The sequence below is a fragment of the Spea bombifrons genome, chromosome 1, assembly GCF_027358695.1.
Source record: "Spea bombifrons isolate aSpeBom1 chromosome 1, aSpeBom1.2.pri, whole genome shotgun sequence".
Lineage (NCBI taxonomy): Eukaryota > Metazoa > Chordata > Amphibia > Anura > Pelobatidae > Spea > Spea bombifrons.
In genome coordinates, this window is record NC_071087.1 from 146162518 (window position 1) to 146175997 (window position 13480).

Below are 13480 nucleotides of genomic sequence, written 5' to 3' on the forward strand. Positions count from 1 at the left end.
CTGGTAACACTAGAAGTATACTGAAGTTACCACTGTTGGGCACTCATGATTTTTAAATACCGTGACATCTAAAGCCCACCACCAGCACCTGCCCGAACACTCCTGTAGATGCATCAGGTTGTCAATGAACATTAAAACAGTAACTAGATTGAAGGAGGGTGTTAAGCAGGCTGAAAAGGTGTGATGCCACTTTTTCCATTTTTTCCCCATTTTTATTTTTTTATTTTTTACATGTGATATAGACATTCAATATGTGCTATGTCAAAAGGGGAACTCAAAATTTCCAGGAGTCTTACTGGGGGTGCTCCAATGTAACACCTCAAGATGCCAATGAAGATTAGCAAAGCACGTGTAGGGTCTAGCCGCAGCCAATCACATGCATGATATCTGAATACTTATGTTTTGCTAGCATACACATGCGTGGGAGGGCTACTGAGTATGTGCATGACATACAAATTACATTAGTATGTGCATTATATACTAACGCCTCCTGGTTTCAGGCAACCCTAAGAGGAGTTAAAGATGACTGGTTTTTTTTTGAGGGGGGGAGGATTAACTCCAAGAATGGTTATATATATTCGTTTCGACCAAATATCTAAATATCTCTGTAACCAAAGACCAGTCGAAATCACAGCTTCTGTGTCTTTTTAAATATATTTAGTAGACCAAAGTAGTATACACACAGCTCCCATTGATGACAGGTGATAACAGAACAATGGAAGCTAGGTGCTGTAGGCTCTTTTTCTTGAAACAATGGAGGTGAAAGGGTAGAGGATAAAGGCGGAGTTGAGGTAACCATCTTCCTGAGTCTTTATAACCTTTTACAATATCAGTTAGGGTGAAGCAATGTTTACCTCTACAAAGGATACATCCATAGATCTCATGTACCCACTACATCATACAAGAATGCAGAGAGACCCTCTAGCAGCTGTGACACATGGTGAAAACCCATGTTCCTGTCACTCATATTTCACTTATACCGAACGTGAATATGTATTTAGAACAAAGAGAATATGGATTTCTTACAACAATAGAGTCCATGTAAATGCATTGGAAAATTGATTTTAGGTAAACTGCTAACCTGTTTCCTGGAATGTAAAATATTTGAAATATTTTCTAGGTCCATTGCTCAAATCCTTGTACACATTCATACAGTGCAACATTTTCCTAGCTATACCTGCATACTCAGACTTTTACAAGTTTTGTATTTGTTTCACGTTAATTGACTCTATATTGGCAATTTAATTAAATAAAAGATAAGTTTGAATTCATTTGTTTCAGGGAGCCACTATTCCCTTGTCTTCTCCCCCTGCAAGAGATGTGGAAAAGCACTAACCTACTTAAAACCTGGTGATTTTTTTGTGGCAGATCTTTACTAAATTTATATAGAAATATAGACAGAACCGCATTTCCCGGTGCCAAATACTGAGTGTTATCTTTCTTGTCACACACATATCATTCAGCAGCTATTTTCAATGCTACAATGTGGTCGCATTGCAAGATAATACGAATGCAGAACACCTCCACGTGCCAACTCAATTTATTTCTCTGTACAGGCATGTATTAAGGCCCTATCAAGCCTTACTTTTCCAGGACCATTTAAAGGACCTTCATATTACCAATCTGGTGTGCATCAATTTTAGTCAAATATATTCGGAACGGGCCAGACTATAGGTTATTCTGGATTAAAGGCATGGCACACCTATTAAACAAGCATAAAAACCCCTGATCACATGCACACTATATGAGCATTGATATGGCGTTGCCCCCCTGCCCTTTGTAGGATATAACAGGATCCACTTTTCTGTGAAGGCTTTCCTTGAGTCAGGGGACAGGACGTCACCAAAAGCACCCCAATTTAGGCGTTAAGGGAATGTCCAACAAAATGGAGGTGCCTTCGGTGATGTCCCCTCTCCCTAATGGAGGATCAGAGGAGAGGACTTGAAGCACTGCCATTGCGGCGGAAGTTCGCACCAGGTTGCATCAGCACAGACAAAGATAGAAGAGAGAGGATGAAAAAGACAATGAAGTGGAGGGGAACATTTTTCTTACCTGTCAGAGCTCCTCCTAAGCTCCCCCTTCGGAGGAGTCGACCATCTTCACTTAGCTGTTTCTTGTATTTCCCAGACTTGCCCATCCGGAATGAGACTTCAGGATTGCTACATTTCCGTGATTGCATTGGTGGTGGGGACAGTATATTGTCAAGCTGCAGAAACAAAATAAGATCATTATTATGACTATTAGTTTATATAATGTATAGACTGGGCTCGCCCACCTCAAACATTTGTACATTCATCTTTTGTGTAATATACCCTAACCACTTCTACATTGTAAACTTATGTGAGCAAGGCCCCCCTCAGCTTGTTTCTGTAAATTTAAATTGTGATGCTTTGATTGTCGTGTCCTGTTTATCCACTGTAAAGCACAACCGAATATGATGGCTCTATAGAAATGAAGTAAAATTGACAGCATAAAGATGATTTGGATAAATAAAAAATACAAAAAGTGAAATTGGCAATAAGCCTATAAATGTCTTAATCCGAAGTAACATGCTGAAACAGCACCTGTCATTGTCTTAGGTCCCATGTTTTACCGTTCAGTAGTATGGGGAAGGCCCTTTTCTTTTCTATTCCAGCATGAGTGTGTCCCACCGCACAAAGCAAGGTCCATTAAGACATGGTTGGATGAGTTTTGTGTAAAAGAACTTGACGGGCCGCACAGAGCTCTGTCCTCAACCCCACTGAACCCCATTGGGATTAATTGGAATGCCAATTGCCAGGGCTTCCAATATCAATGGCCAACCTCACAAATTCTCTTTTGGTTTAATGGGCAAAAATTCACAAAGACACACTCCAAAATCTTTTGGAAAGCCTTCCCAGAAGAGCAGAGGCAACTCTGTATTACTGCCCATTGTTTTGAAATGGGATGTCCAACAAGCTCATATAGGTGTGATGGTCAGGTCTCCATATACATTTGATCATAATTTAACGAATAATAAAAACATAATTGCCAGCTGATAAGAGCAGATCAGTAGTCATCATGAACACCCAGAACTACATTGCATAAGGAAACAGACAATTATCTGATGAATGCTACTACAAAAAAATTGAACCAGGACCACACACCAGGGAATATACAGAAGATCTTGTTAAACTAATCGGATCTTTCCCAAAACACATGCAACAAGAATTAGAAAATCGTGTGCCTCCCAATCCTCAAATAGGGACCTTTTACATGCAGGCAACCCAGGACGACCCATTATGGGAACACAGGTATGGAAACACTTACAGAACCAATATCTGGCCTTAAAGAAAACATTCTTAAGCCCCTAGTTATCAACACTGAGAGCCTTATACAGGACCACAGATTTTCTTAAAAAAACTGAGCCGAGTCACAAACCTACCTGCTAATACTAATACTATACTTGCAACCATGGATGTGGAGTCTTTATATAGTAACATCCCCATAAAGATGGTATTGAGGCCTGCATTAAATTCCTCTCCTCCCGCAATGCCACACAAAAATATGATAGTGAAACTATCGTCAAGCTCATAGAATTTATACTAACTCACAACTATTTCAATTTCAACAACTACCTACAAACAACCGAGACAGCCATGGACACTTAAATGTCACCACAATATGCCAATCTTTTCTTGGCCGACCTAGAACAGAGATTCCTAGCCACTCACCCTCACAAACCATATAAATATTATATTGATGACATTTTCATAATATGGACAGAAGGAGAAGAACTTTTCAATTCATTCCATCCATCAATAAAACTCAAATACCTCCACAATTCAAGCTTTAATCCCAATCACACAAAACAAGCTGCAGCCAAGCAACCAGATCCCACCGTACACCGAGGACCGACACAAACACCTAAACGCGTTGGCACAGTCTTTTCGGGGGAAGGGCTACAAGGAAAAAAACTAGATCGGAAAAAAAAAATCTGCCCTAAAAACACCAGGGGAAAGGCTTCTAGAGTACAAAGAAAAGGAAAACATGAGCAATATCTCTCTGATAGTTACCTACAATCAAACTCTGGGGGAACTACACAAAACTATTAAAAGACCTATAGCCATTACTCTCAGAGGACTCCATACTCCAAAAAAATATTCCCTCAGCCCCAATACTGGCATTTAAACAGCCACCAAACCTGAGGAAAAGATTGGTCCGCAGCAAACCGGCCCCAGAACAGGAGCATACACAGAATGGCACGGTACGATGTAACAAATCCCGCCGCAAACTCTGTCAACATACAGTGACAGTAACACAGCCAGTCACAACAACAAAACATACATCATTAAGGATTCATACTCGTGTACATCTGCAAACGTGGTATACATTATACAATGCTCAGCATGTGACAAAGGGTGCTACATTTGGGAAACGGCCTTAAGCTGCATCTCAGAATGAACCTACACCGAAGCTCTATCAAAAACCACGAGGAAGACATATTGCACACCAGAAGGACATCACTTCACTCAAAACCTGAAAATTAAAGTGCTCAAAGGGAATTTTAAAGACACCCAGGAACGATAACATATTTCAACACCATAAAGGAGGGTCTTTATGTGGAATCTGGTTCCCTGACACACTACTAGAACTTCATATGAACATAGATCTTAAGGTCTAATGCGTGTTTAATTGTTATAATTGTCTAATGTGTTCATTTTTTTATTGGTTTTCCTATGTTTATGTGTTCTGTCCTTTGGTTATCTCTCAACCACTCTGCATTTTTCACGCCCCCCCCTTCTCTAATCACTTGTTTTAAGTTGTAACCTCTATCATGTTGATCAGTATTGCTTCACACCTGATGGAGAGGATAACTCTCGAAAGCTTGTCTTTTAAATATTATGTCAGTCCAATAAAAAAGGTATCACTGCATACTTCAATACAATGTTTTTTTAAATTATATATAACACAAATTGTAATATTGGATATATGTATACATGGTTTCCTTTCTTGCCAATACATATATTTCATTATGTTCATACAGACACACCAAAAATGGCACCAAACAATCTGAAATTCTAGGTGGGGAACTATACATTCTTACAAATTTAAGGAGATTTAGTAAAGCCTGTGCAAATAGAGTAAATTTATGTTATTTTTAACATAAAATTTAGCACATCATACGTATATGTACGTAAATGGTGTTGTGATTTTACTGTACGTATAAGCTATTGAACCACAAGGTGGAGCTCTGAAAAAAGCAGTACCCATTGAGCACACCACTATATTGTAATCTAGTACAATATCTAGTTTAACATATCCAAGAGCAGTGAGTTACGTAAAGTATTCAGTCAACTAAAATAAAATACAGTAATCATACTAATACAAAAAAGTAAAGCACTTTTCAGTAAGCCTTTTATTCTTATCTTTATCAGAAGATGGTAACTTTCAGCATTATACAGGGACTATGCTTGTGTACACAGACTAATAGACTTATAAAGACTACCCATCTCATATTTTTCCCATATGAAAGAGTTGGCAAGGGGGAGCTGTCTCCTGGGCTAGTCTTTGAGGGGTTTTATAACAATTCTACCTGTAACTACCAGGAAATCTAGAGGAAAAGGCACTTATTAGCAGATCAGTTTCATCTACTTTTAGGGTTTTTCTACACACTTTTTCTGTGAAAGTGTTTTTGACAGGACTAGATAGTGGACATGAAGTAGATTCTCTGCAAGAAGCGTCTTGGGCTACTTTAAGAACAGGCATCTTAGCTGAATTCGGTCCCCATGCTGAATGTTAGAAAGTCCCCCATGCCTTCCTGTTATATGCTTACACCAGCCGACGCCAAATTTGCTTTGCTTGTAGAAAAAAAACATATGCAGGCGTTAATGTAGACAGTTACCATTTCAAGAGAGGCGTGTTAGGTCTGCTGCTTAAATGTTATTGGTACAATGTTATCTTTACCATCTAGATATTTGATGAGCACCTTTTGATCCTCTAGCCCGGCTGTCAATGTTCTGGAAATCTTAAGAGCAAAAAGGGACGCAAAAACCATAGATGTTCTAAGGCAGCAACAGGCATATTAAAGTAGTAAAGGACATCTGCCTGGCTATTTCTCAATAGGCGTCAATATTGTTAGCGGATATTTACTGGGGTGGACAATCTACTATTTGATGGACCTTCATTAACCTTGTCACGGACATTTTGACCATCCCTGCCTTTTTCTGTGCCTTCTCTACCACATGATTACATCTACCACATGATTACATATTTAAATAATCTATGGTAGGTTATGGATATGGTCAAAAGCACAGTGATACAGTCTACCTTGAGCCTAACACTAAAGAACTGCAAGTAAACCAGTTGAACATAGCACACATTAACAAGGGCACGCTGTTATTGAGTGGTTGGCCATCTTTTTGAAGCAGGTTGTGGATTTCTGATTCTATACACCTTGTTTGCATCAATAAGACATTAGGTGCAACTGACCACAGCTTGAGTAAGGCTCAAAAAGACAACCTTGGAAGCTGTGAACTATGTTTTCAACACATGCATCACCTGGGTGAACATGGCAGGAGTTACTGTACAAAGTATAATGAATCATGTAAAATAGCTTTCTACTTTTTGTACACTGTGACAATGGCTGTTTTGACATTTCTGTGGCGTTTGTTGGCACTATAAAATAATAAAATATCGCCAAAAATTTGAAGGAAGAAAAAAAAACATTTGAAAAATCTTCTACTCAACTACAAAAGATAATGAAATACCTGATAAATAGATTCTACATTTGCCCTGAGTTTATGGTGTTTGTGCAAGTTATAGACCAATAAGTATCGCTATTTCAAAACCATTTCTTTTAAAATCTGGTCAGTCTGTGCCCACATCCTATTTGGGACATCTTTGGAGCCAGCACATTTCAATTTACCCCCATCAAATCCTATATTTTTAAAACTAGACACCACATGGTATTTCAAATTTTAACACTTTCTATGCCAGGATTTTTGGGAAGATACAGTATATCATCATTATTGGTTTATTTTTCAAGTACAGGGTACAGATTTTCATACTTCCCATTCATTTTATTTTTAAACTCTTTTGGTTAATGTTAGTTATAAATTAATCTATTTCTTGGGCTGTTTACTGTTCAAAAAGATATAATTTTAAGGGGGATAAACTGTCCAAAATGGGATACAGGCCCAGCAAACCCATTTCCAAATATGAAAACTGAAATGCTTATGCTCCAGCTTTGGCCCCGTAGCTTCCCCAAAACATGCACGTCGGGTACTGCTGTACTCAGGAAATGTACAGTAGTTGCACATACGCTGTGCAAGAAATTCAAAGCAACATTGAAATGTATGCGTAAAAAACCCCCCACAAAAATAAGGATCCGGCAAACTTTGGCAGATATCAGTGGTTAAATAACCCGAAAAGTGTCCAAATTCACCTTTGTTGAACATCTTGAGTTGTTTACGCTTTGTAAACATATAATTTCTTGTGATAATTTAAATTGGGGTCTGCTATACTGTCCCAAAAGGGGTACCAGCATTTGAAATACCTTGGTGTGTCTAGTGTTCAAAAATATATGGTTTGATGGGGGTAAATTAAATTGCACAGCTTCAAAAATGTCTCAAATAGGACCAGGGGGCAAGAAGACCAGATGTCAACCAATGTCCCAAATGTGGCTTTTTAGCCTCCAAACAACCCTGCAAACCTAAGCATGGGTGGTATCACTCTACTCAGGAGATGTTGCTGAACACATATTGTGGTGTTTGGCAGTGACATATACTAGGTGCTAAAAATTCATACCCTAGGGTGTCTAGTTTTCAAAAATATTTGGCTTGATGGGGATAAAATGAACTGACCGGCTTCAAAGATGTCCCAGATAGGACATGGGTACAGAATGACCAGATTAAAAAAAAAAAAGTTTTGAAATAGCAAAATTGAAAATGTATTGGCCTATAACTCGCAAAACAATAGAATCTATTTAGCAGGTTTTTTATTAGATTTTGTAGATGGGTAGATTCTTCAAACAACGACATTACATGTGTGGGTACACTAAATGAGAAAGAAGAAAATTGGAACGAACGTGTGCTTAGGTGTTGCTTTAATGGTGTAAAAACATATGTGGGCAGGGAGAGAGATACTGCTTTCATTAGACTGAATTAGTCAATATTAAGAGAATATATATTTTATCATTTTTTAAACCGCAATCATGCAGGCCAGATGAGAACTCCGTACAAATTAACGGTCAAATCCACTTTACTTTTTATTAAAGACATTAACTGGATTTTTCTTCTACTTAATGTCATTTACTGTAAAAATCCAAGTGAAAACTAGGGCATACATGAAGGTTTTAACATCTTACTTTTGATTCCTCTTGGGAATTACTTTCTTTCTTGGTTCACTGTTCACCTTTTTCAAGCACATCAAATATTCCTTCCTCTCATTCTGTGATGTGACCTTAAATATATTAGAAAAAAGGGCTGCCATTTCGTACATGTGGAGGGTGGATAGGTCAGCCTACTAGCTTTTCATGTGAAACAATTTTTTTTGCTAAAATTTGAAGTATATATTGCTTCTATTCCAAGTATCCAAAGCAAACTATGAATGCTCTCAGCCAAAAAAGATCATATGAATGAATAGATTAGCAATGCATACAACATCTCATCATATAAGTATATTATTACTGTGTATAATCCTACTGTTATTATTGCATACAAATACCTTAGGAAGAATAATGAGTTACAATGAGTTACAACGTTTTAACTCAAAATGTGATGCAATCATTAATTAGGTTTCGACTATTATGTCATTGTCACTCCATCGATTGGGTCCTACCGCTTTAGTCACACTCCCCTAGCCACTCCAGTCCCACTCCCTGGAGTACTAATGGGTTGTTCTTAACCTTGCCCTGCAGTGCTGTATGCTCTCACTACTCAGCATAGATTTAAAGGGCAACTCCTGTCCTATAGTTTTATAGGGGACCACAAGCCAATTGCTGGGTGTGCACTTCCTTAGCCCCCTTCTGCATACCGCCTGCCCAAATACCATTGGCAATCTTAGTAATGTTAAAATTAAAGGATTTCTCATTACACCAGAATGACCTAGCCTCTGCTTAGAAAACCGGTCTTGAAAAAGTCAGATCTTGAATTGTTTATTCTTAGACTCCCAAAACCACAAGACTGGATGGTTGAAGATGGGTCCGCCTCAGATTACATCCACGTTTTCCAGGGATTGTAAGGTTCTGAATATGAGACTATCGAAGATAATTCAACCATTAGACATACAGGAAAGGATACATTTGTATGCCTTTCTTTAATATAGCTGAGGGGAGCATTGTAAACAAAGCACAAAGGTACTGATGTGAGGCAAAACGGAAAGTGCAGATGGAGGATTTCTGACCAGTACTGCCATTCACAAGAAACCTCCAGAAGTCTTCCCTATAGATGCATGAATGTATCTATCCTAAAGATCCAAAGCTGCTAGAGTTCTCAGGGACTCCTTAGCTGAATAGAATCAGCAATACAATGAGTATCTCTCTGACTCTATAAGTCAATGGCTGAGTTCCTAGCTGTTGGTGCAAGAGGCTTAAAGAGATAAGCAGGCAGGTCCAGGGCAAGAGGCCAGTGAGTTTCCATGACCTCAATACAACAAATGGGAGGAAGATAACACCTACCCAGAAGAGGCAGAAAAAAACACCGAGTGCAAGAGGGAGGTTTCAGGAGTTTTATAATTTCCTGACCTACCTGGAGAGCCGGAGCTCCTCCTGCTACATGCTACCTAGGATGACACACTTGAACAAAGAATGGCAATTGCCAAACATCTGTAGTACACAGACTAGAATGCCATTATGATTATACATAATGCAAAATGACAGGGTAAATTGATATAAACTGTATGACATAGCAAACAATGCAATGTTCTTATGGTTTCATTCTTGTAACTTTGATCATCAAGACCAAAGTTCCCTTTACCACCTGTTTAAAAGATGGAAACACAAAAAACGCTAATTTCTAGATATATAAAAGTAATGTTAACAGTGGTATAACGACCATCTAGAAGGTAGTTTCCTTCTTTCCTAAACCTTGTATGAAGAATGTTTATCTAGCAAATGAGAACGCTGCATCGCATAGTAAAAACACCAAGGGCTGCAACTTTATTTTAATGGCAGCCAATAAAAAAATGCATCAATCAAAAGTGGGTTTTATATTAGTTAGAAGTTTTATGGTGCAATAAACCACAAGCATTCACCACAAGCCATCGGAATACATTATGTATTACGGACTAATAAGAAATGTATTTAATTATCACAAAAACACTGGAAAAAATGTTCACAATTCTGGAAGGATGACTCCTTTGGTAGTAGTAAATACTAAATCCACTAAGCTCTGCTGCACAGTTTTGTTAGTTAAAGCAATGTTTTCATCTTGCCTTCTGGTGAAGAAAACCAGCATGAGCTTGGACTGTAAAGATGAAATTGTAGGTTTAAAACCAATTTTGGTTCTACACAAGAATTCATATCAGGTAGTAAACAAATAAAATCAATAATGATGAGTTTTTAACTGCAGAAATATGCCTAGATACAAACAGATTTTAAATGGGGAATACATTTTTTTTTCTATTTCCCTAAAACCAGCAACAAAGCCACATTCTGCAAACTTTCTGAAAACAAAATATAATGGTGCCTACCATTTGAAACATTAACAGGAAATTTCTTAGAATACCAACTATACAGGGTACCCAATAAGCCCAAGTGCAGCTTATTGAGGTCTATTCACTAAACAGCAGGAGTCTTTTGGTCTAACTCTCACTTCACTATCTATTGTAAAGGACCAAAACAGACAGGCTTCACAGAACCGGACCCCATATAACGAATAACTCAATAGGTAAGGAGTCTGAAGAAATCTCTCTGCTTTATCTATACATTATCCAGGCCAAGCCAAGCTCTTCCTGCAGCAGAAGATCACTGAGGTTGGTCCCTGATCATGGATAGGGAAGTCAAGGGGCTGAAACACAACTCTCCTGACTATTCTCTCTTTAGTGAATAAACCTTGTTGTCACTGTAGAGAAGGGCACGAGCAGGAACCTCAAAATGATCAGAGCGAATGGCTTAACGCCAAGGACCTAAAGATATCCCATCCTCGAGTTAAAGAGTCTGCAACACCAGTTCCAATATGAAATAACACGCGTTCTTAAATACTGCAATATGTTAAGAGATTTTAAAGCTGAATGCCACATGGTCTCTAGAAAGTTTTTTTCTTTCAAATTTTGTCCTATGCAGTAGAGAGAACAGTAATTAAAAACAGAATAAATCAAGTACTACGCAACCAGTATCCCTCTGTGTGCCTGTGCATGCATTTAGACTTTTTGCCACTAATAGATTATTCCAACAGTGTTTACTTGAAATAGATGTGCTTAGACTTAAAAATCCCAATTCTCCATTTGCTTTGCAATCATTTGCTGTATTTCCATCCATTAAACTGAAATTCATTTATGCACCGAGCTGCTTCCCAGGAAATCAACATCAAAATACATATGGTTCTGCATGTTTTAAAAAGGTGCTCAAAGTACTCTCTGCTAAATGTGATATTTGAGTGATACATAGAAATGATTTAAATATTTGCCAGAGTATTTTTACCAGGAATACTAAATTGTCATAAGACACAAATGCAGGCACTGATGGGCCATAGAAATGGGAAAAAGCCTCTTTAAAATTAGTTTATGTCATAAAAAAAAAAAAAACTTTCAAGAGAAAAATGAAACAGATGTGTTCAAGGTTTTAAGTGCAATGGGAGTAATATGCCAGTGTCCCAGGCAGTCCACTACATCATAATGTACCTTATGTACTTAGTAAGTACCTTAACATGCGTTAACCCCTTAATGACCAAGGGGTTTTACTCCCCTAAGTAACCATCTTCAACCATGACTCCCTTTTTCCATGTTTACTGTACCCACACAGATTATGTTTTTTTTTTCAAGGATGGTAAGGGCTCACTCTTAATACAATAAATAACACTATACAAAAAAGGAGTATGTCAAAAAAATAGTAAACATTAAACAGCAAATAACCAATTTCTATTAGAATTTATTCCACAAAATAAGCACATTGTACAAACAAAAACAAAAAAAACAACTATTCTGATTTTAAAACATTTCCACGCACAAAACATGTTTCAAGACAGTCAGCCCATACACTTAATTCTGCTTCAAAGTAGTGGGTGAATAAATGCTCTATAATGAGCCTCCAACCCACAATCTAGAGAGCAGAACACTCTTGCTAGTTACTTAGCTATACGTACCAAATAAGAACCTCATTATCTTAAAGCTCCTCGGCACCTCTCCTGCCTGCAATTTATTCGGCAAAGACATATGCAATCTCACGGCAGGCACAGCGCACCGATTCCAAATGACAAAAACCATGAACTATACATACAAATGAAGGCACAAAAGATTTATGAATAACAAATGCCACAAAGATATATAAAAGTATATAATGTTACAAAGAAAATGATTATTCCAAGTTTTCACAGCAAAAGACATTTGCAAGTGAAGAATCGAGGTGAAACTATCGGGAGGTTACTTTAGCAAATAGCTACAATTTTGTATGATTCCCACTGCAATACGATTCGTGCTTTGTGACATTAATGGCAGTAGCTATAGGTATAGTGAGATATATGCTGGGATACATTTAATAGATAAAATACCCACCAACTTTATTTACATGTAATATGCAAAGTTTTCTGTCACGTTTGCTTCTATTTGTAACGTTGAAATGTGGAGCATGAAATATTTTGTGTTATGTATATATGTAACACTTCTTTCTTTTTGTAACATTTAAACACGTAGTGGCAGACACTACATCACTGTTGTGAATGACCTGAAATAACAAACCATTAGGCCAAAATAAGAATATAAAGATGAGCGCCAATCTGGTTTCACTCAGACTCCAGGTTAAAGCACCGCTCCTCCCGAAGTTGACTAGATTGCAAGCTTACAAAAAGTAGGGCCCTCTTTTCCTTTTGTACTAGTTTGTTATCATTTGTGCTACGGAATCTGCTAGTGATGGTGATTGATGTGTTTTGTGTGATAGAAGTGAGGTCCCTTTAAACTAGAAGACCCTACAGTGAATGTCCCTTTTGTGATGTCAGATCAGTGGCCTGAGCAGACTGACAGGATTAAGAGGCCCAGCTAACATGTCATATGTTTATTTAAGAAACCATAAAAGTACATAATAAGAATCTAGGAACCTTGGTGAAAATACATCTATGTGGACCAGCACCTCTAAGTGTGAGTTGTATTACCTCCTCCTTTCTCTGTCTGACAGCATGGGTACCACCAACCCCTGTACACCCTGTTGGATCCTCATTTATATTTATACACATTAAATGATCATAAGCAGACCCTGAAGTTGAAGTGAATATTTTAATACATGTAATAGATGCGTTTACAGAATGTATAAATACGTGTATATCTGGGAACAGGGTAGGATACCGTGAAATCTTTTTTGAAGTTTGGTTCC

General features: G+C 37.9%; 1 protein-coding gene across 1 annotated transcript in view; it reads right to left on the reverse strand.

The window, feature by feature from the left end:
• Positions 1 to 13480, reverse strand: part of LOC128472552 (microtubule-associated serine/threonine-protein kinase 4-like) — a 58909-nt gene that overhangs the window by 20277 nt on the left and 25152 nt on the right. The window contains exon 2 of the mRNA XM_053454456.1: positions 2053 to 2206. Coding sequence (XP_053310431.1) covers positions 2053 to 2206 — 154 coding nt within the window. The remainder of the gene's footprint in view (positions 1 to 2052; positions 2207 to 13480) is intronic.